This window comes from Poecilia latipinna, unplaced genomic scaffold (assembly GCF_001443285.1).
Source record: "Poecilia latipinna isolate Pla-1442-1.1 unplaced genomic scaffold, P_latipinna-1.0 Scaffold268, whole genome shotgun sequence".
NCBI lineage: Eukaryota > Metazoa > Chordata > Actinopteri > Cyprinodontiformes > Poeciliidae > Poecilia > Poecilia latipinna.
In genome coordinates, this window is record NW_015112884.1 from 173,150 (window position 1) to 198,330 (window position 25,181).

Below are 25,181 nucleotides of genomic sequence, written 5' to 3' on the forward strand. Positions count from 1 at the left end.
ACAATTCTTCTACAATTGTTTTATACTTTAGCATCTGCCAAAATGAGTAAAAAAAAAAAAACAAAACATAAGAATTGAAAACTTATGAAAGTTTGAAGAACAGTCCCAGCACTACCTTAAGAAGGTCCTTCCTTGATTTAAAAGTTTTGCACAAAGCTGTGGCTCTGATCTGTGTTTTCTGAAAGGACAGAAATCCGAATAAATATGTAAACCACATCGCAAGACAACTTCTTAAATCTAACTGTCACTTTATTAGTAAATACTTTGTGCCATTTATTGGGTAGAACATTCATTTCCAATAGACTATTTATTCTCTATGCCTGCAGTTTTTATTGAATTACTTAATCTGATTATATCCTCTCCACTTTCCCACGTTTTAACGACAAGGCTTATACTAAATCCCCCAAAACAATCCCTCCTAACGGAGACTAAACACCAACAAACTGCTCTTGTAGCAGTCTCCAAACAGAAAACCTGAACCGAAATATCGAGCCTTTCCCTCAGTGCCGTTTCAGATCTGCACACACAGCTGGACAATAAAGACAAAGCAAAGCCTCAATTCTGTGTTTGTTCTTCTTCTTCCACGTCCCTCGTCTCCTCATCAAATGCTTTTTATTTAGGCCATGCTGGGTAAACACAGCCAACATGTCCTCTCCCAGGGCTTATTGTGTGTGTTTGGTTTGCTCAAGGTTTCCTCAGTGCCGGATCAAATGCGGGATTAATATTCTGTAAATGTTAAGCCAAAGGAACTCACATATGTATGTTTGGTTGATCACACCCGTGTTTGTTTTTGTTAAAGACTTTGACTTGGATGTCCTTGTCATAGCGGCGGGGTTTTTCCTCAAAATGTGGAGGCATTCCAGCTGGCATCCTCCTGCATGCTGGACTGTGTTGCAGGATCTTCTCTATCTGATCCCGAGAGCCTCATCCATGTGCATTGAGTGTGTTTGACAGATTCACAGAGATGCCCCGCCCCACCGACAAAAAAAAGCATTTTGGTGTCCCCCTCCCTTTGTTCACTTTTTGAAAGTAGTTTCGAGGTGTGAACACAGCGGCTGCAGGTGTACGTGTGTGAGACTGCACCCAATATGTGGCGGGGTCCAGGAGTGTGAAATTAGACGGCGGTTTGTCGGAGGTGATAATGAGCAAAGTGCCGTTCGCACAGGAAGAGCATTACGCAGAGAGGTGCAGAACTGCTGGGCTCTATCTGATCTCATTCACTTCATGCTGTTTATTTTTTTTCAACAGTGGGTTTTGTTATACACTTAGATCCAATGAAACCACACAAAAGAGCTCTTCTTTTATGAGAAGCGCCATCACTCTGCTAATAGATAAATCAAAGTCTTGAAGGATGAGAAAGGAAAACCTCCTCTTCTGAAGAAAGCATTTTCTTTGGTTTTAAAGCAGAGATCCTCCTCTGTTTTATGCTAACTGAGGCTATTATGTTTCATTTAAGTAACGTCGGGCATTAATGCTTTTAGAACCAAAGGCATTAGACTTTTTATTCCGCACACTTCGAATGAAATTATGCGCTTTTATAAAGCTAATTTTGCTTCAGTAATAAAGTTAATCGACAACATGATTGTTTGCTAGCTGAGTACAAGCTCCTCTGGTATGAACAAAATTAATTTCAGAATGCACGTATGTCATTACTTGTGATCTTTAAACACAAATGTTGCTTTGATTCGTTTGAATAAGTCAGAATGCCACAGAAAAGAAAGTCATTGTAGTGATTAAACTAATAACAGTGAAAGTTGTGTGTTATATATTGTTTTGCAAGTAGAGTGATACGTTTCCAGTGTTTATTTCTGTGAGTTTTGATTATTGTGGACTGTATCTAATGAAAACCTAAAATTCAGATTTTTATAAAAATCAGAATCCATCCATTGTCTAGATCTTTACAGGGGAGGCTGGTGCTTTTCTCCAGCAGCCATTGGGCAAGAGGCAGGGTGCATCTTGCACCTGTCGCCAGCGCATCTCATAGCAACACAGTACAAACAATCACTCACACGAAAAGACAATATATAGACCAGTCAGCCTAATGGTTGTGATTTTGGACGGTGAAAGGAAGCTGCAGTACCTGGAGAGAATCCATGCATGCACATATAAACTCCATGAAAGACCCCAGCCGGGACTAAAAGCCATTACTTTCTTGCTGCAATGCAACAGTGCTACCAACTGCACCACTGTGCATCCCATGCAATCCAAATCCAAATAATGAGAAATGCTTTTTATTCAGAAATTATTTGTCTACCAAAATATTCTCGTATTGCAGAGTAAATACAATCAGTTCTTACTCAGTGGTACTTTTGCCTGAACGTCCTGTAGTAGGTCATCCAAGTACATACAAAGTCCTTCTAGAAATAAAACCCCCATCTTCATGAAGCCTTTGCACCTTTTTCTGCTGCAGTTTTTCCTTTCACTTGACTTTCTATTGATAGTCATGGACAGAGCTCTATGTGATCTCTCTCTCTCTCTCTCTGTAACGTCCCTTCTTATCTTTTTAGCCATTTTTACATAACATAATCATCACATAACATTATAAAATAATCTTTATATTCATCTTATGTGATGAAGTTGAGTTTTACAGTCGCTATAAGTTGCAATAATAAAACTTTATAGACCTAAACTATCTCACAAATATCGATTATTTAACAAATAGCTCTCTGTAATTAATCCATATAATATGCATACATATGCTTAAAATGAAATAAAAAGTAATAAAAAAAAGAACTGTAAGCTTGACATTAGTGATTATAAAACAGAGGTTTGTAATTTGGTACTGTTTGCATTGTATTTTTATGACTGTGCAGTGGTAGGGTATATGTGTGTTTTTTGAGTTTACACTATTATTAACTCTGCTGCTTATGGATTACAATTGGAAACTTGCTTCAGCTAAATCTGGTTTTTAACTAAATTATTGAAATTAATTAAGTATTTCATTCATTTACTGAGTTGCACCAGTACAAAGAAGTAATTGTGAAAAATTCACAAATGTATTGTATCTGTAGGACTAATGTAGATTTTATAAGAAAATAGTGAGAAGACTGAGAAAATTTCACTCCAAGCCGTTTTTTTCAGAACAACAGACAACGTGCAAGCACTTGAAAATCAACACAGTCGCAGTTTTAATTTATCTATTTCCTAACATGGTCGCAGGTTATTTATTTGGAAAGTTTGGATCTCATGTCTGTTGCCAGAAATTCAGAATATTTTGGCCTTCGCTGACTGAATGTTGTCCAATATTTTTCATTGTGTTGAATTTTTTTTTCCTCCTTTGTTGAGTCCAGAAAATTAACAGAAGTGAAATAATAATGAAAGGTTTCATACAATATATTTGGCTGAACGAGCCCGCTAGCTGTTCCTGTTCCAAATGTAACGAATCAGGAGAAATGTGTTAAAAACGAAGAAAACAGATAGTATTTGTACACGGTAAAGTTCATTTATGATATAATGGTGCCAAACCAGTTTGCATGCGTGTGTTTGTCTGAGAGAGTGAGCGCTGTTTATACAACTCTCCCTGAACACGGTTAAAGTGATCACTGGGTAAAGTGTTAATGACAAGCAGACCGCGGCATTCCAGCGTCGCTCTGCAGCCTAGAAGGACAAACACTAAACATTCACTTCTCTCTCTGCCCCAAACTTACTCTATTTATGTTCCATCCTTTACTTTCTTTTCATTTCACTTTTTTTTTTCACATCTCAGTTCTCTTTCTTTTTTCCTCTTGTGTCTGTTAGTTAACTTGCACTCCCCTCCCTGAGAGTGAGGCTTTCTTCTGGATGTATTTCTCTCTGACAGAGGTGTGATTGAGGATGTGTGTTTAACCGCTGTGTCCACGGAGGGACCCTGAGAGTGTGTGTATTTAGCACGAGTGTGTACGCGAGTGGTCATTACGACCAGGGGTGAGCAGTTTCACAGGGTGTTTGCTGTCAGCTTTCAGTCGAGCACAGAGAGAGTGTGGTGTGTATGCAAACAGTCTGCATGTAAATGTGGGTGGGTGGTGAGGTTTTTAGGTGTTTTAGTAGGACAAAAAGGGAGTCAGGGAAAAGTGCAGCTGATAACAGCCTGGAGGAGTCCGTCTGCTTTTAATCAGAACACACACACGCAGACAGTTACACATCCTCTTACACCCTCCGCCGTCTAATCTAGAGACCCCCTCAGAGTGTTGCTATCACTGGAGGCACCATCTTTCCTAGTGTGGGACATCTGTCTCTACCCAGAGGCTACTCAAAGATGCAGACTCCACACACACACACGTCTACAGAGTGCTGGTATATTTAGGTGGTTTATCTGGAAGCCACATTGTTGGCCCTTGTCTACAAACGATCTGTTTGTTACAACTCAGAATGACAAAGAAAGGAGTTGATTTAGATGTTTTCCAGGCCTGGAGGATGGAAACAATTTCACATTTCCAGAATTTGAATATTCTTTTATCTAAAACATCCATCCATCCGTACGTCCATCCATTTATCATCTGTCCATCCATCTGTCCACCTGTCTGTCAATTCCTCCATCCATCTTTGCAGTTATTTGCGAGTTCCTTAGTTAAAGCCGAATCTGTGACTCCTTCAGGGCTGATTTTTGAAGCGATCCTTCAAAACAAGAAATTTCCCTAAAAAAAAAAAAAAATACAACGCTTTGTCATGAAAAATGCCAATACATGAAAAAACCTTCTTTTTTTTTTTTTATCATCTCAACTGCTTTTCCAGCCTTCGTGCTCACTGTGCACACATCAGCTGAGCCCGCGAGCGTGATCTAGCAAATGTTCTCGGTAAAGCCGCTGCATGTCAGCACCGTAAAACCCGAACCTGATTTCACAGAAATTTAAACACATGAGACGGCATGCGTACTCATGCATCATCATTTAGCAGCGAGAGAGTCTGATCTCAGCCGAGTTGGCCCACCCTGACCTCTCCGCCGGCTGAGCTGCGACCGTGGAATGAGCGTGTCTGCCACTGTGACTAATCATTACTTCCTTTTATTAAAGCTTCACTTTGATGCCTGTAATCAGTTCAGCCTCCCCATTTGTTTTACACTCCAAAATGAGTCAGAGCGGGCTTCATGCTCAACTTTTACATGGGGACGATCACAGGGACATGATATGGGGGTGAAAACAAACCAGATGGAATGTTTTCCCTCTGTTTTTGATTTCTGTCACAGTATGTCAGAAAATACACAATGCATGTTGTAATACATCATATTGGCATTATGTACAAAAAAAGCCATGCATAATTAAAAAGTAAAAGGAAATTTTATTCATTTTTGGAAATGAGTATATGAGTAATGCACTGTGTCTTTGTAAGTAACTCCCTTTTCTCTTAAACCCTAAATAAACATCCATGAAATAGGGGTAGAGTTTGAAGCAGGGTAAAGTAAAACATTATTACAATAATCTGATGGAGCACTGTTCAGTAAATAACCTGAAATAGAGTATCGCCACCTAATTTGACACATTGAACCAGTTCACGATTGTGCTGCAGAATGCATGTGGGTCAGAGGAAAATATTTACCGTATTTTTCAGACTTTAAGCCGCTGCTTTTCTTCCCATGCTTTGAACAATGCGACTCAAAGCCCGGTGCGGCTTTTCTGTGGATTTTTCTTCAACTGCCAGGGGGCGCTTTAGCAGGAAGTGAATCATTGGAAGTCAAAATTAGAAATCAAAGAAGAAAGTGCTAATTTTCATATAGAACAAGCACATGCTAGCAGCAGTCACGACGGAGAAATGTTTTCAAACTCATACCTCCTCATCATGGAAACAACATGAAGAAGTTCATATGATGCCGCTTTTAAGTTGAAGGCTATCGATCTGGCAGTACAGATGCGCGTAAGCTCGGCGTGAACGAATCCATGGTTCGGCGTATATATAGCCTGTTAAAAAAAACAAACAAAAAAAAAACTTTGTGGGTGCGGCTTATAGTGAGGTGCGCTCTATAGTCCGGAAAATACGGTACCCTCCTGGTCAGGCTGTGTAGTTTAAGGTATAGTAATATGATTTGAATAGTTCTGTGTCTATCTTTGTTTTCAGGTGCATGAGCTGCCTGAGCACAAGGTGGAAGTGCTACTGGGACCAAGAGCACCACCAGTGCCTCTCAAGCAAAGATGAATCGAAGCCAAATCTGCTTGAAGTGAGTAATTCTCCCTCCAATCTATCAACCAGACAGATCCTAGGAGGAGATCATGATATCAGTATCCTACAAGCCCAAACCTCCGACACAATCCAGACTCGGCAGTAAAAAAGAAAAGTTTTCTTTTAATAATGTGAGTCCAGACTGGTTAGGCAAGAGCAGCCATGTGGTGAATCATCGTGAGGTTACAGTGTCAGTGTCTCAACTACAGTGTGCAGAAAAGTTGAAACCAGCTATAAAATCTCAAGAGGTTCTGCTTTTACAGACTCATAACAGGATAATGTGGTATTTTAAAGCTCCTATGACCTGTTCTAACGTTTCACTCTGCCAGATATTTGCGAATGAGTGAAAGAGTATATTCGATGCGCCTTAACGTCTGTACGGACCTGCTTTTATATGTTTTTGAGTAGGAGCCCATACACATAAATTTTATAGATATATATTTAGTAATATAAGCCATGTAAGTGCAAGAAGTGCTCTAAAACAACAACATCAAAAAAAAAAAAGCATATCAAACAGAGTAACAAGATACGAGAGCAAAAAAGGGAAAGTTATCCATAACAAGCCCAGCCTCATTGGAAACTATTACCAGCCTTCTTTGGACGCTTTCCTGACAACATCAAGATTAAGTCGGCTATCAAACTATTTGTGTCGACTTTAGAGTTTTACTGCTGAGCCAAATCCCATGGCCTGTGTGGACCCGCAGATTTTCCCTCTCCGCTCACACTCTTTTATTATCGGGTCACATGGGAGGGGGAGGACACGGCTCTCTCTCCTCTGGTCAGCTACAGGTCTACTGGTGTTTTCCTTAAGCCTTTTATTGCTATGAGTGTTTAATGATTAGTTTTATATCTTGTGAGTTTTACACAGTCGGAGTAATAGAAGCACGATTGCATCTGTAAAGTAAATGGAGTAAATCTCCATTAGATTAGCATGAAAGACTGGTACTTTTTTTAAGCTGCTTTATGTATTTAAATTATAGTTTCTGTTTAAACGTGAAATAAGATTTTTATAATATGGGTCATGAGGTCATCGGGAAGTAGGCTGCCGTTTCCTGCTCTGCTCGGGGCTTCACAGCGTCCGGTGGCTCTGTTTTTCTAATCCTTCATCATCTCCCTATTTGAAGCCATTGTTGTTTCCCTCAAAGAGAGACTTCACCCTCTCATTTCCTGCTTGTCCAGATAAACAGGACAGGTATTTTTGGGTGGTGGATGTATGGAAGAGGGGGCAAAGGAAGCCATTGTTTTCTTTAACTCTTGTATGTCACTTCCTTCCCCCTCTGAAATCCCCCATCTCCCACTGCAGAGCGCTGCTTCCTGTCCCAGCCTGATTCCCTCTGAGGTTCCTCCATCACCTTCAGGAATGGCCCAAGACTTCATTGTGAACCTGAGCAACATCCAAGGGGTACGTTAGATGTCCTCCAGCCTCTGAGCTGGGCTGTCTCCAGAAACCGCATGTGGTGAATGTGATTGGAAGAAAAAAGAAGCATATGGTGTCTTTGCTTCAAGCTGGGCTAAAACAGATGAATGTTTTCGCTCTGGGATTGGGGTCAATGGATGACTAAAACCAGTCTGGGTGTTCTACTTGTTGAGAATACATTGACTCTCAACCATTACAAGGTCTGCTTGCTATGACATAAAAAATATAAAAAATTGACTTTTTCAGCATGAAATTTGATTGTATCCTGTAACGTTCAAAAAGCAAATCAATCAAAGGGAAAAGTATTTTAAAAACTAATGGTGTGGTTGCACAAAATGTACACAATCCCAAACTAAATTGTTTTTATTTAGTTTCTTGAGTTCACATGCTCATCAATGTTCATTTTCCTTGAAGGATTTTTCTATCATGGCTCTTTTGCATCTATTAGTTTCCAATATTATGTCATCGTACAAAGATATCAGTCAGGAGAAGGGTACAAAAAAGAAACACTGCAGTTTATATATGTCATGGCACAGTAAAGGCAGTAACAAATAATTCTAAAAAAATAATAACAAGCTTTATCCAATATTTGTGAATAGAGAAGCTGCAACTAGCAATGTTGACTACAGCTACAGCAATTTCTGGTAGGTGCAGGTTGTGTTTAACATGTGATAGCAATGTTGTGGATTCTCCATATGTCTGAAATAAATCACAACTTTAAAAGACAGATGCATTTTCATCCAAATGAATCTTCCAGATTATATCGACCTGCAGATGTACCTACTTGTGCAATATCACAATCACAAAGGACTTCTTGGATGCAATATTTAAAAGAATATTGTATTTCATGTGTCATGCAAGCAACATTTGTCAATAACATTTAGCCTATTGGATGGACTGTTCCTGCCCTTGATGCCCACAGTGGCTGTTTATTATTATTATTTTTTTTTTACTGTCTAAAATGCTAAAAGTCACATTGTGAAGAAAGAAACAGCAAGGAAAATGTGAGCAAATTATAATCAGTATTATCAGGTGTCCACATTGCCTGATCAAATATTTTCAAGTTAAGATGCTGACAGAATTCTACCACATGAGACTGAATGCTGATATCCCCTTAATAAAGTGTCAGTGTTTGCACACTTAGCAACCGGGACTTTTTGTTTTTGACATCATTCCCTCCAACAAATTTGTCTTTTCACTGGAATTGCACAGGATATTGTCACACTATTTGCGGGAAATCCATGATCTGACTTTCGAGAATGAAAAGAGTTTTGGGATGAAGAGTTCCTCGGCTGTTTGGGCATGCTCACCCTCCGGTATCCAACCATGATGAGTAGTGTCTTTGTCAGCACACTGTACGGCGTGTGCATTCAGCCCGAGGCAGCAACACTCGGAGCAGGAGCTTAATTTTGCTCTTGTTCATTTTCATTCAGGCAGTCCTCTCAGATCACTGGTTAAAACTCCCATTCATGCAGTTAATCTGCACCGAGGGGCTTCAGAAGCTGACACTGCACCAACGAGGATGAGGACACAACTCCGAGATCTGCTCAAAATGCCAGTGCTGACTGGTTGCCAGGCGTGGCCGGTCACACTCTTAACCCCGGCTGGCCTCTCACGTTGTCTTTCTGGCGTGTTGCTATGGTGACAGACATTGAGTCACACACAGACTTCTTCAGGATAGCTGTTTGTGCTACTCTTCATTATGAAAGTTTATACAGACTGACATTGTTTGATCAATGTCTTCATCTCGGACAAGTCAGCAGAGCAGGAAATGTGCTGCCAATCAAATTTATCCGGTGCTCGGATCCTCCCGGGATCTTTCTTTTGAATTCCCACGCTTTCACCACAGAGAAAAAAATAAATTCAGAACGAGTTTCTCATCTTTTACATCCCATCTCTGACTGACTCTCAGAGAAATTTTCACAGTAGCACAGAAAACGGAGAACCGTGCAGCTGCCATAAATATTAGCCGTCTCCGGTGTCAGAAAGCGCCGTGAAATAGCAGCGTCCTGGAGAGGCCGATCAAAGTAGACCCATTTAAGCCGGCCGGATTCACAGACAAATGACTTCTTCCACTTTAAGCACTTATCGTCTGCTGCTCTTACCTGTCTCTGCTTCTCCATGGTCTCAGATATCCCCGCTCCGGAGAACTCAGGGCACTTATTTTGTGGAGAAATAAATTCACACTCATTATTCTGACTCCCAGATGAGCTGCCGAGGTGTGGGAGTCCAGATGTTTATGAATATGAAATCTGAAAGTCTTTTTCTGGCAAGCTCAGTTAATATGGGATTAATTTTATTTTCATTTTCCTGGTGCCTTCTCAGGGTTGATGATTGTTGCCAGAAATTAAGATTCTGTGCATTTGTTTAATCCTTTAATTTTTATTTTTTTATTTTTCAAATCTGGAGAGCCACATAGTATCACATTTTTCTTGGCCGTTGTTTTAAAAAATACTCCATATTGTTTAAAGTAAGTGTCTTGCTCAACAGACGGAGAAGCTTGAGTGTGACTTTGGAATAGGATGGCGCTATGAGGCCATATGGCTGGACAACTCAACTGTCAAGTGCAGTGGGGTGACGGTAAGTTCGGACAATAACCTTCCAGAAATAACCAGTGAGGCAATTTGTTTCATCCACTGCTTTACTGAGCTCACTCTTGTTATGTTTAAAGCTTGTCAGCTGTTTTTAATAATAACTTTCCTTTGTTTATGAGTTAACAAGAGACCCATTATCACAGCGCTGACCACATTTATTGTCAAGCCTGGAAACGATGAGTAATTGCAGAAGCATATTACACTAAAAGATCTTTAAAAAATAAAGATAAAAAAATCCAACCTGAAATTTGTGCACACTTATCAAGTTAAAAAAACCCTAATTTTAACGAATTGTTAGGAACAAGATCATGTTCAATTTTCCAGCACAGGGCATCAGATTTTTATTTAAAATCTTCTGGTTTTTGAAAACGTTAACTGGTAAGGCATTCTAGTAGGTAGTGGTGGGCAACGCTAAATAAAAATGAATTGCACTAACCCTAACCAGCATGGCGTTCATTAGAGGGCAGTGCTAAAACAATAAAGCGCTAAACAAAAAGTCAGCTCCACTGTTAGCTCATTACTACTGTTCCCACTACTGCCTATAGGAATCTCAGGGTCTTTGGATAAGCATCACATATTCTCCACCATAATTCACAGTTAGTATTTGTGGCTTTTCCAGATATTTTGTTTTACTAAACTCCAGTTCAGATCTCAGTTGACTTTAGCTATTTCCACAGGTTTTGAGATGATATGACAGAAAATCTTTCCCTTGCATGCCTCTCAAATAACCAGTTGGTCTACAGATTGCATTTAATGGTTATTATGGAGACTTGGTCAAAGAGTTCATGATGTTATGAACTCTAACAAGGTTCCCAGAGCCTTTGGAAGAAAAATGGGCCCACAGCATTATTAGTACTCTACCGTACTAAAAAATGGACATGAAGAGTTTTTTTTTTTTTTTCAAATATTCATCCACTGTTTCACACTAATCATACCTAAAATATCTGTTGCTGAAAGTGAATATTAGTCTGTTCTAATCAAAACTCACAATTCTTGCAGTATATATTAAAAATCCATGTTTATGTTTGTTACACTGCAACAGAAACTGTGTTTTTACAGCATGACTCTCAAATATTGATTGGCTCATAGATAGCATCTAATAGCTCTTACTGAGACTTGACCCCAAGACCTTACTCTTGGTGCAACAGTAAAATTAGTAGATTGTTTTGTGATTCCAAGATGAATAAGAGACCTTTTGCAGCGTAGAAACTCGGATCAGCCTGAAAAGGTATAAATAACGTGAAAACTTAATTTACATAAATTCTGTTAACTTTAAATCAGTTGTTTCATTAAAGAAATCATTATTTTCTAACATGGATTTACCCCACCCAATTGAATAAATTATAGCCAAATTAAAGATTTGATTTATTAAAAATATTCAGTGTGACATTATGCACTGCAATGCTCCAGTCCCGGTGCACTAAATCCATCTAAAAGGGCTTTTACATGGATCCATCTAAAAAGGCTTTTAGGTGGATTTAGTGGTGCCAATAAATGTGGCTCCCGCTGTATGTGGGGCAACAGTAAGAAGAAGCACAATGGATATAACACAGAGTCCAAGCACCCAATGTTTGGCTGATATTACCTTCCTCTTTGCTCATTTAGTTGTTCACCAATCAGAGGAGTCAGATTTACCACCTCAGCCTCAGGAGAGCAGGATACTTCAGCAGTCAGAGGGAGGATATATTCCTTGACAGCCCTCAGCCCATGAAAGGTAAGACGTAAAACCTGTGATTAGACAGACATGCAAAAAGAATGAAAAACACAGCCCGATGCTATGCTGAGATCCTTCTCCTCTTCCGTACTTTAAAGGGAAAAAACACACACACAAAAAAACATGACACCGATGCTCAGAGAATGGATTCTTGACGAGTCGGGTGGATTTGATTGACCCTGCTGAAAAATAAAGAAATACTTACAGGAATAGAGCGTGTCAGACTGCCTTTCACTTGTAATCATAGCAGTTTGTGTATTCCAACACATAATTTTCCAACAACCAGTAATTTACCATAATGTTATATTCTGCTAACGCCTAATTACACATAATAATTACAGAACATGGGGGAGCTGCAATTGAAGGTGTTATCATTGCCTCTTAGAAGCAATGTCCAAACCTATTGTCACAAATACAGTTTGAGCTCCATGACAACAGCGAGATGATGAGGGGTGGCTTGCGCTGTTGAACTTGGCATATTGTCTCGCGGAGCCGCTCCAAGCCAGTTGTTTGCTTGTCCCAGTCCCAGATGTGACGTTCGCAGTCCATGCGAGCAACAGCCCTGGCCCGCTGCCAGACATTCTGCTTAACAGGCACCTCGTCGCAGCGTGCAAAGTCATCACATTTTAAAATGACACACACTTTATCACATACATACAGATGCGTGCGGCCTAATATGCACACAGTCGTGCAGATGTGCATGCGGTAATACAAATGGGACGTCTCGCTGGGAGGCACTTTGGAACACGAACATAATCATCTGTTTTCCCTGGCTTTGTTCTCATCCTCTCCGGGTTTTTTTTTTTTTTTTTTTTCCTGGTTTATTTTTATAACCATGAATATATCACCCTCCAAATGTTTATTCTGCTTATTTAGAGCATGCAGCCCATATGGTTCAAGTAAGCTGCGGAGGAAAATGTTTCTAACAGTGTACCTTCAGCTGACCATTCAAGGGCCAACACAGCAAACAGATGCTTTTTCAGGCGGGGAGTGGTGGGGGGGTGGAAGTACTCCAATTATTTATTTCAGTAAAAGTACCAATGCAGCAGCCTAAAAAGACTCAGATTGATTGCATGCTAAATATATTGCAAATATAGGTCATGCATGAAATGAGACAAAGCATCAGCAGCAACATTTAATTACACTGGGCGCTGCCTTTTGTAGAACATGATGAGCCTAAAAATAGTTTAGACTACTGTTCTAATGTTTGCAATTTCCACAAATTAGCTTACGGAGCCACTTGCACCCATCCGTGCGTTATTGTCGCCGAGAAAGTACTTTGTAGACATTTTTTCCCAGTAGATGCGTTTGAGAATGATAATGCTTTTCAAAGAGAGTCTGTTACTATCAATTTTCTGGTCTCACCTTTAATTTTTAGTTAGATTTCGGTCAGGACTTTGAGTGAGCCATTCTGACACACAAGTGAGATTTGGTGGGAATATAGTAGCTCTGGCTGGTTGTCCACACTTTTCAGATTTTGTTTTATTATTTTCCAGAAAAAAATATTTTTTTATTATTGTTACTGATGCTGACCACATGTGACAAACTCGAGGCCTGGGGGCCAAATCTGGCATGCCGTAACTTTTTTATGGGGCCCTTTTATCTCTAGAATGCCCCATGAAAAGCACCTTAAAACATTTGTGTACTTAAATATTTTATCAAATCAAATCAGTTTTTATATGTACACTGCCAAATTACATCAATGTGAGAAAATGCATTCACTGAGTGGAGAGTCATCTGGTTATTAATATTTTTTAAATATTTTATCAATCTATTTCTGCCACAACCATGGGCCATATCAAACTGATTAGGACATTCATGAACTTCATACGACTCAAGACGAAAATGAGTTTGACACCCCTGATCTAGACAAAGACACCAAAAATAATCTTCATACGATTGTCTGATAATGTCTTCCTGTCTCTATCTCTCCCCTCCTTCCTCCCGTCTCCCTCTAGTGGAGGTGTACAACTGTGGAGCGGGCAGTTCAGACTGCTCCCAGTGCTGGGGCCGTGAGGATCAGGGACACCTCTGTGGATGGTGTGAAAGCAGCTGCAGGCCGAGGGACGACTGCCAGCCAGACAGGAATGTGTGTCCTGCTCCTGAGATCCACAAGGTAGAATCCTTGCATTCAACATTAAGCCCTCTCCTCTTCCTCCATTTCTCTGTGGTCTCCAGCCTCACTTTCGTTTCGCTGAATCATGAGGTCACTCACATGGTCCTTTATGTCCAGTGTCAGCTGCTGAGGGCCTGTTTGGACCGATTCCTAATAAAGCAGTTCATTCTGCAACAACACCAACACTCACTCAGCCACAGCCCACACGGGACACAGCGGAGAGGATCTGTGATCCATCAGGAGGGCATGGGAACACCTCCCTCCCTTTAAAACAGCAACATGTGCGTGTTTAATCTGTGCGGATTGGGAGCTGAAAGTGTAAAAGCCTTCATGTGAAAGAAACCACAGAAGCTAGAATAAGCTCCCATGAGAGGTTTTTTTTGACGTTCAACCATAACAAGAGCAAAACCACTCTGGTAAAAAAAAAAAGAAGAAAAGAATTAAGGGTCGTTTATCTAACACAGATCTGATTGCGGTTGTGTCATCATCTCTGAAAGGGTGCCCTTCCTCAAACGCTTCTTTGCGGCTCAGACGGGTGATCATATTTATTTGTTTGCCTAACTGTAGTGGAAGCGCTTTCAGTCTCATCCCTGAAGTCTGTTTTCTGCAGCTTATATCGGCGCAGCCACGGTAGGCGGTCATGGGAAGCACGGCTCACATGAGAGCCAGTCGGCCCGAACTTCCTGTAGATAAAACCTGGTCAGCCCAGGAGAATAAGCAAAGCAGAACAAAGCAGCCAAATACAAACACACACACACACACACACACACACACACACACACACACACCAAACTCCTTCACGTATACACACACATAAGCCCACAATCTGTCACACAAACTGGCCATATTGAAGCATTCATGATTATCCTTCATTCTTTGTAGCTGTCAGCATACTGTGACTAACAGGATGCTCTTTGAGAGCCTAACTCATATGGACTTCTTACGTGACTGAAGTTAGCTGGGCAGAGATGTGTGTGTGGGTAGACTATTGTTGCACGGCTCTCTTGCACACACCCGCACACACACGCATTGGTTCTCGCAGGAGAGAGGATTGTGGGGCTGTGGTTCACTCGGGTGTGTGATGCAATGCTTTGGCAGCCGTGTTTTCTCAGAGAATCCGCAGGGGTTAAAGCCCAAGTACTCCAACTTACTGAAACCAGATCCCATCTCCCTCAACACACACACACACACCAAAATCAGACAGCAGCAGCTCTTTGTTATACAATCGTGCTGTGGCTACGGTAATGAAACATGTTTGTCTTCACTCTCCCGTGTCACATGCAATCTCTCTCATGAGATACAGGTGCCAAAATATCAATATTAAAATGGAGGACTTCATTATTCGCTAAAGTTTTCCACCTACAGCCTAATTATGAAAAATGCTTTCTGTTTCATGCGCTGGTGACGGACAAAAGGAGATATTTATTATCTCCCTGGGCTCTTTGTTCCCATGTTATGTGTAGGCCAGTTCATCGCTAAAAGAAAACACACTTTGGCATCCAAACAGGAACTGACAACATGGTTTACCCACCACATGTAAAGAAAAAAAGAACAGAAGGACCTGGCTCATAGAGGAAAGAGGATGTAAAAGGTTTGAACAGAGAAAAGGGTGGAGAGCGCTACATTTACAGCGAGGAGCTTTTTTCCTGTTTTGTCTTTGTGTCCTCCTTGATTAGAGTGATGCAGAGGAACTGGACTGACAGGAAGAGGATGAAAGCTATGGTGGCAACAGACAAAATAAACAAAAGGAAAGCATATGTTTCAAGGCAGGTTGGATTCAGTATAGTGTGATGGAAAAGTTTAGACCCCTAAAGCTTGCTGAAGTTTTGCGACGTTGCAACCCTTAAACGTTGTAACGTTGGCTTGGACTGTCACAAAGTAAAGCTCATAAATGAAAAGAAAATACCATCTGTCTTAATCCAAATCTAAAAAGTGTGAGGTGCTTTTGCAAGCCAAGCAATGCCCATAGCATGATGCTGACACCACCATGTTTCGCAGTGGCAATGGTGTTTTCATGGTGATGTTCAGTGTAAGGGTCAAAAAGTTCAGTCCTAGTCTCATCTGATCAGATCACCCTCTTCCATGTGTTTGCTGTGTCTCATACATGGTTTGTGTCAAACTGCTGATGGTACTTCTTAACATTTTTTCCTTCAACAAGACCTTTCTTCTTGCCACTCTTCTATGAAGGGCAGGATTGTGGAGATAATTAATAAAAAAAAGTTTTGATTCTCCCACCTAAGCCCCAGCTCTCTTAGATTATGCTCTGAGATTTTTCAAAGATTAGGATATTCTTAAATTATGCATCGGCAGACTAATTATTGACTTTTGAACGTAATTGCGTGCCATGGATTTTATTTAAGGGTTTCAGAGTAAAGCACCACATGAAACTTTAATAATAAATATATTGAGGTTTGTGGTTTGAACATGACAGAGAGTTTGAGTTTGAATACTTGTTCAAGACAGTATAAATGTTTGTACTCTGCTTATAGAGCATGTTAGACTGAGGTATAATTTACTGTTCATATGTGTTTAATCGCTCAGGAATTGGGTCTGGGAGCTTTTGCAGACACAAACCCCCACCCTGCAATCTCTCTGGAGGCCTGGCAGAGTTTGCGCTGTAAATCAAGACTCGCAGACCCGTAAGAGGTGTAAATGAATAGCAGAGCAGGCTGATGTTAATGTTAATTCCCAAAGGCACCACACAGGCACACTGGGTGCTCCGAGATGCGTTCTGATAATAAATAGCTGCTTTTCTGTCTTTTGTCTGAAATGCTCGAGAGCTTCTGCAACCGTGGTTGCCGATTTATTAATGTGCTGCGTATATACGTGTATGAAAAGGGAGTTATATCCTATGTCATCCGAGTAAGTAAGCACAGCGTTGTCCCACATCTGCAAAAACTTTAAGACATCTCATAAACATCAGAATAACTTCCTGAGGAACAACATATTATGCTACCCCTAATTACTTTTTCACATTTGTCATCAAAATTTCCAATGTAGCCGAATATAAAATGGTGCAAAATTACATAGTTAAAGTAAAAGATTTTAGCATGTGTACATTCTGAGAAGAGCAACATGCATTTTCTATTCAGTCACCCCTGAAGCACATAAATATTAGCTCTGCTAGCACTAAAGCGCAACACCGACATGACATTTCATGGAAGCTAATGCTACAGTGCTAACTTCAGTTCAAATTATATCAGCAAGACTACAACCCTCGAATACCTTTTTACTTGTTCTATAATGCCCTTACATATTGTACTTACATTTAGATTTTGTTCTTCACTGTGTGTGGAAAAAAGAGAATGTGAGGACATTAAATGTTTTCAAAGTTACCAAAGAAGCCAAACAAAAAATTATCTCTGCTATAAGTGCATTAGTGGAAATGTGCTCAACACTGCAAACACTTCAACTTGCCAATGGCCTTCTGGAGTGACCAAATAATCACTTGTTCATTAATCTTAGTTTAAATGTAGGTGTTCTGTGAAGCTTAGAGGTTTGCTAAAAGACATCAGTGAATAAAAGGTCAAATATCAGGAAGACCAAGAAACACAGGACACATGTTGAAGAAATTCTGACCTTTTTTGTTCACATGCAAAACACTATTTGGGGTACAAAACTAATGCTGCACATCACCCTGAAATACTATCAATACTTCTAAAGTTAGTAGTGGAAGCATCATGCTGAGGCAGTGCCTTTCTTCAGTTGAGACAAAGAAGCCGGTCAAAGTTGATGAAAGATGGATGGAGCCGCGGTACGTGGAAAAAAACGTAGGGTGGAGGACAACGATCCTAAACATGAAACTGGAGCTACTATTGAATAGCTCAGAACATAGCACAATTTCCATTTGATGCAATGGTCCAGTCAAAGTCCAGACTTAAATTCAATTGAAAATTTGTTTCAAGACTTAAAGCATTGTTCACAGATGCTCTATAACCAGTTTGACTGAGCTTGGAGCATTTTTCAAAGAATAAGGAAAAATCTGTGCGATACATAAGGCTGGTAAAATCTTACCTAAAAACATTTAATTAGCGACTCCCTTCCAAGGTGCTTCTATTGCAGTACTTTGTGTTGCTCTGTAAAACGTGGGGAATTTACACTTTTCAAGGCATTGAACATTCACTTCTACAGTTTATTTTTACTCAGACTTTAAAGAAGTTCATCCTTGCTATTTTTAACCTCCCTCCCTTTTTTCCTGGGAGATATAGAGTTTTTTCATCTGTCCCGGTGTTCTTGTGAGCTCCTGGTGGGTGTCTGAATGTAAAGGCAAACCTTGTCCTCTCACCCAGACCAAACACAAGTGTTGTTTTCACTTTACAGCACAGTTTCCCTTAGCAGTGGAGCCAGACTAATAACACCAAGAAGGGGGTCATGGCGACCTCGCGTCGGCCTGGAGGTTATTCTGAGAAGCGCTGCCGAAGCGCAGCCTTGCTACACCGGCTAGACCATAGTGGATTTCTTCTGTCTTGGTCTCAGAGATGCTATCTTTAAGGTTGTTTCTCCCCGTGACTGAGGAGGTGATCGTTTCCTCTCCTTTGTTCCCTCCCCATGGTTTTCCGAATGGAAAATGAAGGAAGCAGAGGCAGGGGCTGAAATGACGCGTGAGAGCACGCCTCAGAACAACAGCTGAAATAGGACTAAGGAATTTGACGGAGCAGACACAGGAAAACAGATGAAAGGGGAAAAAGCGCTGCGCATTAATTCCCCTGTTGAGGCTTTGCTCTCTCACCACCATCATCAGCATTCAGTCTCCTCTCGACACTCGGTTCTCTAAATTGCCTCCCCACTCATCCACCTTTCTGCTGTGCTCTACACCTCGCCTCTCCAGCCCTCACTTTCCCACTCTGTCTGTCTCTCGTGGGATGTGAAGGGGGCTCTTAGCCTGCTCTTTATTTGCATGTGCTGTAGAGGATTAGAGACTGAAGGGTCTCAGACAGGCTCTGTTAAGAGTCTGCGGTGCGCGCCCATATAGCTAAACCGTGTGTCTGTTCAATTGAATCCCCATCTCTGTCCGTGACACGCTCCACATCTCCACGCATGGCCCCTGCTAATTCTCTGTCGCCTCAATTATCACCCATCATTATTTGAGTGATTTTAGGGCAGTAATCTTCTTATGAGCTCTAATTTATTGTGCTTATTACGGCACCTTCTGTGTGTGTGTTTTTTTTTCCCCTTTTTTTGGTGTGTGTGTGTGTGTGTTCATTGCCTCACTCTGTCTTTGTCAGATCTCCCCCCTGAGGGGCCCTGTTGAAGGAGGCACACTGCTGACGGTACAGGGCAGGAACCTGGGACGAAGGCCAGCAGGAGTGAACATCTTTATAGGAGACGTTCCCTGTGATCTCCTGCCCGAGCGCTACACCGTCTCTGTCGAGTGAGTATTCAAACAGAAACTTCCTTAATGAGTCACAAAGTCGCGTGTTTTGCAATGGTGTTTTTGTGGCTTGAGTGTTTTCTGCTGACTTCTCGCACCTCATACTTATTTCGTTATCCATGCTGTCGAAGGTGGTGTGGGGGGGGGGAGGAGGGGGGTGGGGCTGAGAAAAATCCTCGCAAGATTTTTATTTAAAGACCCGTTAAAATATGCAGCAACGTCGCAGGCGGGACTTGTGATGACAGGTGCCAATTACCTGTTGCCATGGTAACCCGACATGCGTTGAGGCAGGTGAGCAATTGGATGGACAGAAAGAAGAGAGAGATACAAAAAAACTAAATGGAGAATCTAAAGATTTGTTACTGAAAGAAATCCTGAAGTGAACATGTCAGATGGGAGCATGTTGTGCCTTAACTCAGGCAGTACAGTTGGAGCTGCCAACTCTGACTGAAAACAGGAACCAAGCTCCCTGCTCTGGAATGCCTTATCGGCTGGGAAAACATAAAGAAAGCTTCAAAAACATTTTCAGAACTCCTGAAACTGTCTAAATACCTCCAATTTAGGGCTTAGAGTGGTTTTTGAAGGTGAACCGGACTCCAAATCCCATGTTTCCACGTCTTCTGGGGGGAAATGTTGGCCATGTGTTGGGGAAACATTAAAGTCGTATAGTTTTATGTGGCTTCAAAGGCAACTGTGGGAATTTTCTCAGACATATAAATAAAAACATGAGGCTGAGGGGAGAGCTTACCAGACCTGCTCAGTGCAAATCCTCCACAATTCTTGGTTATTGACATGTATTACTGAGGAGAAAGAAGAATACATGAATAAGTGGAGATGCACCCATTAGGATACGGATTTCCAATTGTCTGTGACGTCAGACCCTGCGGAAGATTTTTTTTTTCAAGATTTAAAACAAAAAATAGACTAAATTTACTGACGATTCTTTGATAGAGTCAATAGTTTTCAGATGGAAAATTAAAGTACTGCTGGTTAATTACTTAATAAAGTGACTAATGGACTGTTCCTAATTTTCTCCTATTTTGCATGCATGCAAAACACAAACTTTGTAATTTTTGACTAAGTAAATAAATCATTTGACTTGCTGATCACAAATCAGAGATGATTTTGTGAAAATTGATTTCTTCATGTCTCTGGTGACTGACTTGTGCATCTAGTGATAAAAATATGTAACGTTTTTCCCCATCAAGTTATTTTATTTTTATTTTTTTTCACATATATATTGCTACTGGGTTTAATAAAAATAGATTTGCCGAACCTAGAGAACTGTTACTAAGACCATATGTGGTTTTATTGCTCAATGACCAAATACTTTTATGTCGATCATTAAAGCTACATCGTTATTGCAGCTTGAGAAGAAACATGATGTCATAAATGGTGCGTGCTCAGTTGCATGCTGAGGACAACTAGCTGGTATTCTAACTCACTGTTGTCAAGAACATCTGTCAAATTTTTTATTTTGATGTGCATGAAGTTTCCTAAGCTTACAATATATATTTTAGTTTTTTTGTGTCTTTTTAGCATTTCTTAGATTATTGTGTTGTTGCCTGTCAACCAGGCAAACACTTAGATTGCAGTCAGCTTCCCCATTAAAGATCATTGAAAAATGCCTCGATTTTAACCCCAAACATGTTGCATCATGGCGTCCTCATATGGTATCTTGTGTGTGCATGTGAACTGTCTCATTTTAAGTGCACAATAATTCTCGGGAAGTATATCCAAAGAAAGCTCATAGACTTGAGTAACTAGCACTTCGAGTTGTGGCTTTGCAGTCTGAATTACAGTTGAAACGTTTTGATTTATTATCCAAAACAATCATAGGTATAATAAACTGATGCCCAAGCGTTGCCAAGAGTAGGTACAGGCAGAACCAGGTGTTTTTCATTTCACTGCCTCCTGAAATGTCTTCTCAGAGTTTCATACTGGCTTTTTACTCATTGAATGATTCATCAGCATGTCCAGTCATGCTTTGGGGATCAAGTTTCAACAGTGTTGTGACTAAATGTGCTTTGTTATCTCTTCATCGGGGTGGAAATTGTTGATTTCAGTTTGTACATTAGCTTTTGCCCATATTCTGAAAGCAACCGCCAAATGCAATCATGCTTTTCAAACTCAATTAGTGCTCTGTTTGTGTGCTGCACAATTTTCTTAAACATTTGGTCTCCCTGTTGCAACTAAATAGAAAAGCCCTGGCTTGCACCTAGAGAGAGACAGTTAGTTCAGTCTTGTCCAAGGACTGTAAGCATAGCAACTCTAATGACAAAGAGATGCTTCAATGATATCCACAGATGTCTCTGGCCTTTTTGAAGGGAAATTAAGTGGAAGGAAAAATAAGCAAGACATGCTAAAACAACTCCTAAACCTGAGATAACAAGTGGTTCAAAGTCCTCTTTTCAGATAAAGGAAGTTTTGCACTTAATGAGGAAAACATGGTCCTGCAGTCTGGAGGAAGAGTGGAGAGCCTCACAATCCATCCTGCTTAAGGTCCTGAGTGAAGTTTCCAAAGTGTGAGATTAAATGGAGTTCAAATATTACACTGCTTCACTGTTTTTCCTATAGTTCACATTCAGCACAGCCATTTTAGATCACTTTGACCTCTGATGACGAACTTTATGGAGATTTTCCAGCAGTAATTCCCATTTAAAACTGCCAGAATTACCAATCCCTCCTTTAACGACCAGGCTTGAACGGCCAGCAATCTCACCTGACATAAGTTCTTCACTTTTTGATCGTACTGATACATCCCTAAGGTATATGTGTCTTTGTAAAGTAATAGATATGTTAGGTGTTATCAGCAACAAAGCCAAATAGAGACAATCGTATTTGTAAAGTTGTTAGACCTTCCAATCAGACATGCAGTTCTTGGCCCTAAATCCTCTGCACTCCATTAAAATAACAATAGATATATCTAAAATTAATCTTTTTTTCTTTTCTTTTGACGAGACAGTAAGTGGAAAAAAAAATGTCAGTGGTTATTTTCAGTTAGTGACTCATAAGCTTTTATTGAAAGAAATAAAAAAAAGAGGAAAAACACATGCAAATAGCTTAGCTTACCATCTCCTCACATAATATCTGTGTTGTTCTGGTCTCAAAAGAAGAATCTCAGCCATCCATTTGTGTTTTAGTTTATATGTATTCACAAGGCTAATTTTCACAAATATTATTATGCAGCACATCTCTCAATTTAAATGACTCCGCCGCTATCCCCTCGTGGCTCGGGGACCATTGCACTGTCACCATGGAGACAGCAGGACCCTGCTTTGACACTGGCGAAAAAGAGCTCAGTAACTCCAAAATTACATCCAAAACTTCTATTCAGTATCTGTAATGTTCCTTGAATAGAAGTGTTTATCTGGTCGTGCTCCAGTGAAGCCAATCATTGTTTTAAAACCAGTTCCAGGGTGACCTGCAGGTCTCACCTGTCACTCCAAACGCCTGACACATCCGCACCCCTCCTCTTCCCTAAACAGACAAAAAAAAAAAAAAAAAAAGAAAAAAAGAATTCACGTTTCACTCCGGGGATGATCAAATCTCCCGTCTTCATTTCTCATTGGTTCCCGAGCCTGGCTGCTGTGGCAGAGGAGCAACATTCTGTCTGCTTTAAGACTCACTGACAAATCACAACATGTTAGTGCATCTGACACTGTCAGCACTTTTGACTTACACACGCATGCATGAGCACACCTTGTTGTTGCTACATCCAGTGTCTGATCAACTTTGATCTTATTTTATCACTTAAGCTGGAATATTTTAATCTCGGCTTCAACATCTGACAGTTGGTAATTTAAACATAAAATGAAAGAGTTGAAACCAGATGTTATGAGATTAAATCTGTCTTACATGTTTTTAGTCGGTTAGGATTAACAAAATGACTTCTGTTTGCTAGAACAATTAGAGAGATATTAAATTGTTGACTTCTTCAGATTCAAAAAATTTTAAACAATTTTGCGAACCAGATGATGAGGATGTCATGGCTATTTAAGTTTCTGATTAGTTAATTTCACAACATTAAAGTTGAAGCTTAAACACATCGTTTCCTTGTGTGACATCATGGGAAAAATCACATGCAAGATGTCTTGTGGGAAAGAATTGGCCCTCCAGAAGTCTAATCCATCAATACCCAAATGCCTGAAGGTGCCACGTTCATCCGTTTAAACAATTATATACAAGTATAAACATCTTGGGAATGTCCAACTGTGATGAAAAGATGAATGTGTCTTATAGCAAAATGTGTGAATCAACTTGAGTACCAAAGCAAGACTTTATGAATATGGTAACGGAGTGTGATTTCTCACAATGAAGCCATACTAATGAAAGGCCACTAAAAAGTGACATAAAACGCTGGATTGCAGTTTTAAATTTTCACAAAGAAATAATTTTTAGGAGATGTGTCCAGTAGTATAATGAAACTTATATTGAAATGTTTATTTTTTCCATAATAACCATCATTACATTAGAGGAAATGGAGACACTTACAAGCCTGAGAACATCATCCGCAGTGTGAATTGCAGTTTTGGCCGCATCATGTTGTACGGATGCTCTGCTGTGGGAGGGACTGGTGAACTTCATAACATAGATAGCATCACGAGGAAAAGACATTAAGTTGAAAAATTGAAGCAACATCTCAAGACAGTTAAAGCTTTTGCACAAATGACTCTGTCAAATCGAGAGTGGCCCTAAGCATAAAACCATATTAGTTACAAAGTGACTAAATGACAAAACAGTCAGTCTTTTGGACAGGGTGTCCGTCCCACAAACTCTGTCTTACAAGAAAGTTACAAGGCAACCTGACTGAGTTTCACTAGACCAGTCAGGAGGAATGGGCTAAAATTACAGCAATCTGTTATGAGACATTTGTGAAAAGATCCCATAAATATTTGAACCAAATCGTAGAGCTAAGCTAGCAATACTACCAAGTTCCAAGAAAATAAGAAGGATAATGTTAGCAATCCTAACTTAAAACAGGGAAACAGGGAGTGATATCAGTGAGAAAAAGGTAAAATGTGTATTTTAATATAGTGCACATGAATAAACATGATTTCAACTATGTCTAAATCTTACTAATAACCCTCCTTGCAATGCTACAAGCAAGATTACAGGTGTATGGAAAATGTATGGATTCTGTTGGTGCCTCTCTCCTGAAAGTTTTAAACAGTTTTCTTTTTAATTACCCTCATTTGTGAGATTTCGAGTTCAAAATGGCTCTCGCAGACTCCCACACTCATCAGCATACAAGCGCAGCACATACGCATGTGACCCCATTTACCGAAGCTGCTGAGACAGGTGCCCGAATCGTGTGCTGGAAAAGGCCAAAGTTCACATCTGTGTGCTGAAAAGAAAAGTGGGCAGCTCTGGAAGAACTCCTCTCCTCTCACTCTGTGTTGACATGTTAATTAATGGCAATGTCAGCCTGGGCGCAGCTCATTTACTTGAAGTGCATCTCTTGATATCTGTCGCAAATTCTTCACACCGCCCTTCCTATCAATTTCATTAGAGCACTAAGTGGCCCTCGCCCTGTCCGTTTGGCAAGAGTCCGACAACACTCGCGTCAGACACACACATGCACACGCACACAGCTGATTGTTGATGATCCTCATCAGCCGCTCAGGGGAAATGATAGGAGACACTTCAGTACTTGCCCAAATATTGCCCTTTGACAGCCATAATACCTCTGCAGTGTGGCGGCATCGAAATGTGGAGCGGGGGTCAGTCTGGCTCTGTTTGCTCCTGCTGGGAGACAGCATGTCCTTTTGACTGGGACAGCTCTGCATCAGCATGCAATCACAGAGAAATACCAAGACTCTGAATTTGTTATTGTTTGT

General features: G+C 40.5%; 1 protein-coding gene across 5 annotated transcripts in view; it reads left to right on the forward strand.

Annotated features, from left to right (window-relative positions):
* The window catches only part of plxnd1 (plexin D1), a 102,964-nt gene that overhangs the window by 31,452 nt on the left and 46,331 nt on the right, over positions 1-25,181 (forward strand). For all 5 annotated transcript variants that reach the window (XM_015033410.1, XM_015033405.1, XM_015033408.1 and 2 more), the window contains exons 8-13: positions 6,028-6,127; positions 7,433-7,531; positions 10,037-10,126; positions 11,746-11,854; positions 13,813-13,970; positions 19,196-19,341. In XM_015033410.1, coding sequence (XP_014888896.1) covers positions 6,028-6,127; positions 7,433-7,531; positions 10,037-10,126; positions 11,746-11,854; positions 13,813-13,970; positions 19,196-19,341 — 702 coding nt within the window. The remainder of the gene's footprint in view (positions 1-6,027; positions 6,128-7,432; positions 7,532-10,036; positions 10,127-11,745; positions 11,855-13,812; positions 13,971-19,195; positions 19,342-25,181) is intronic.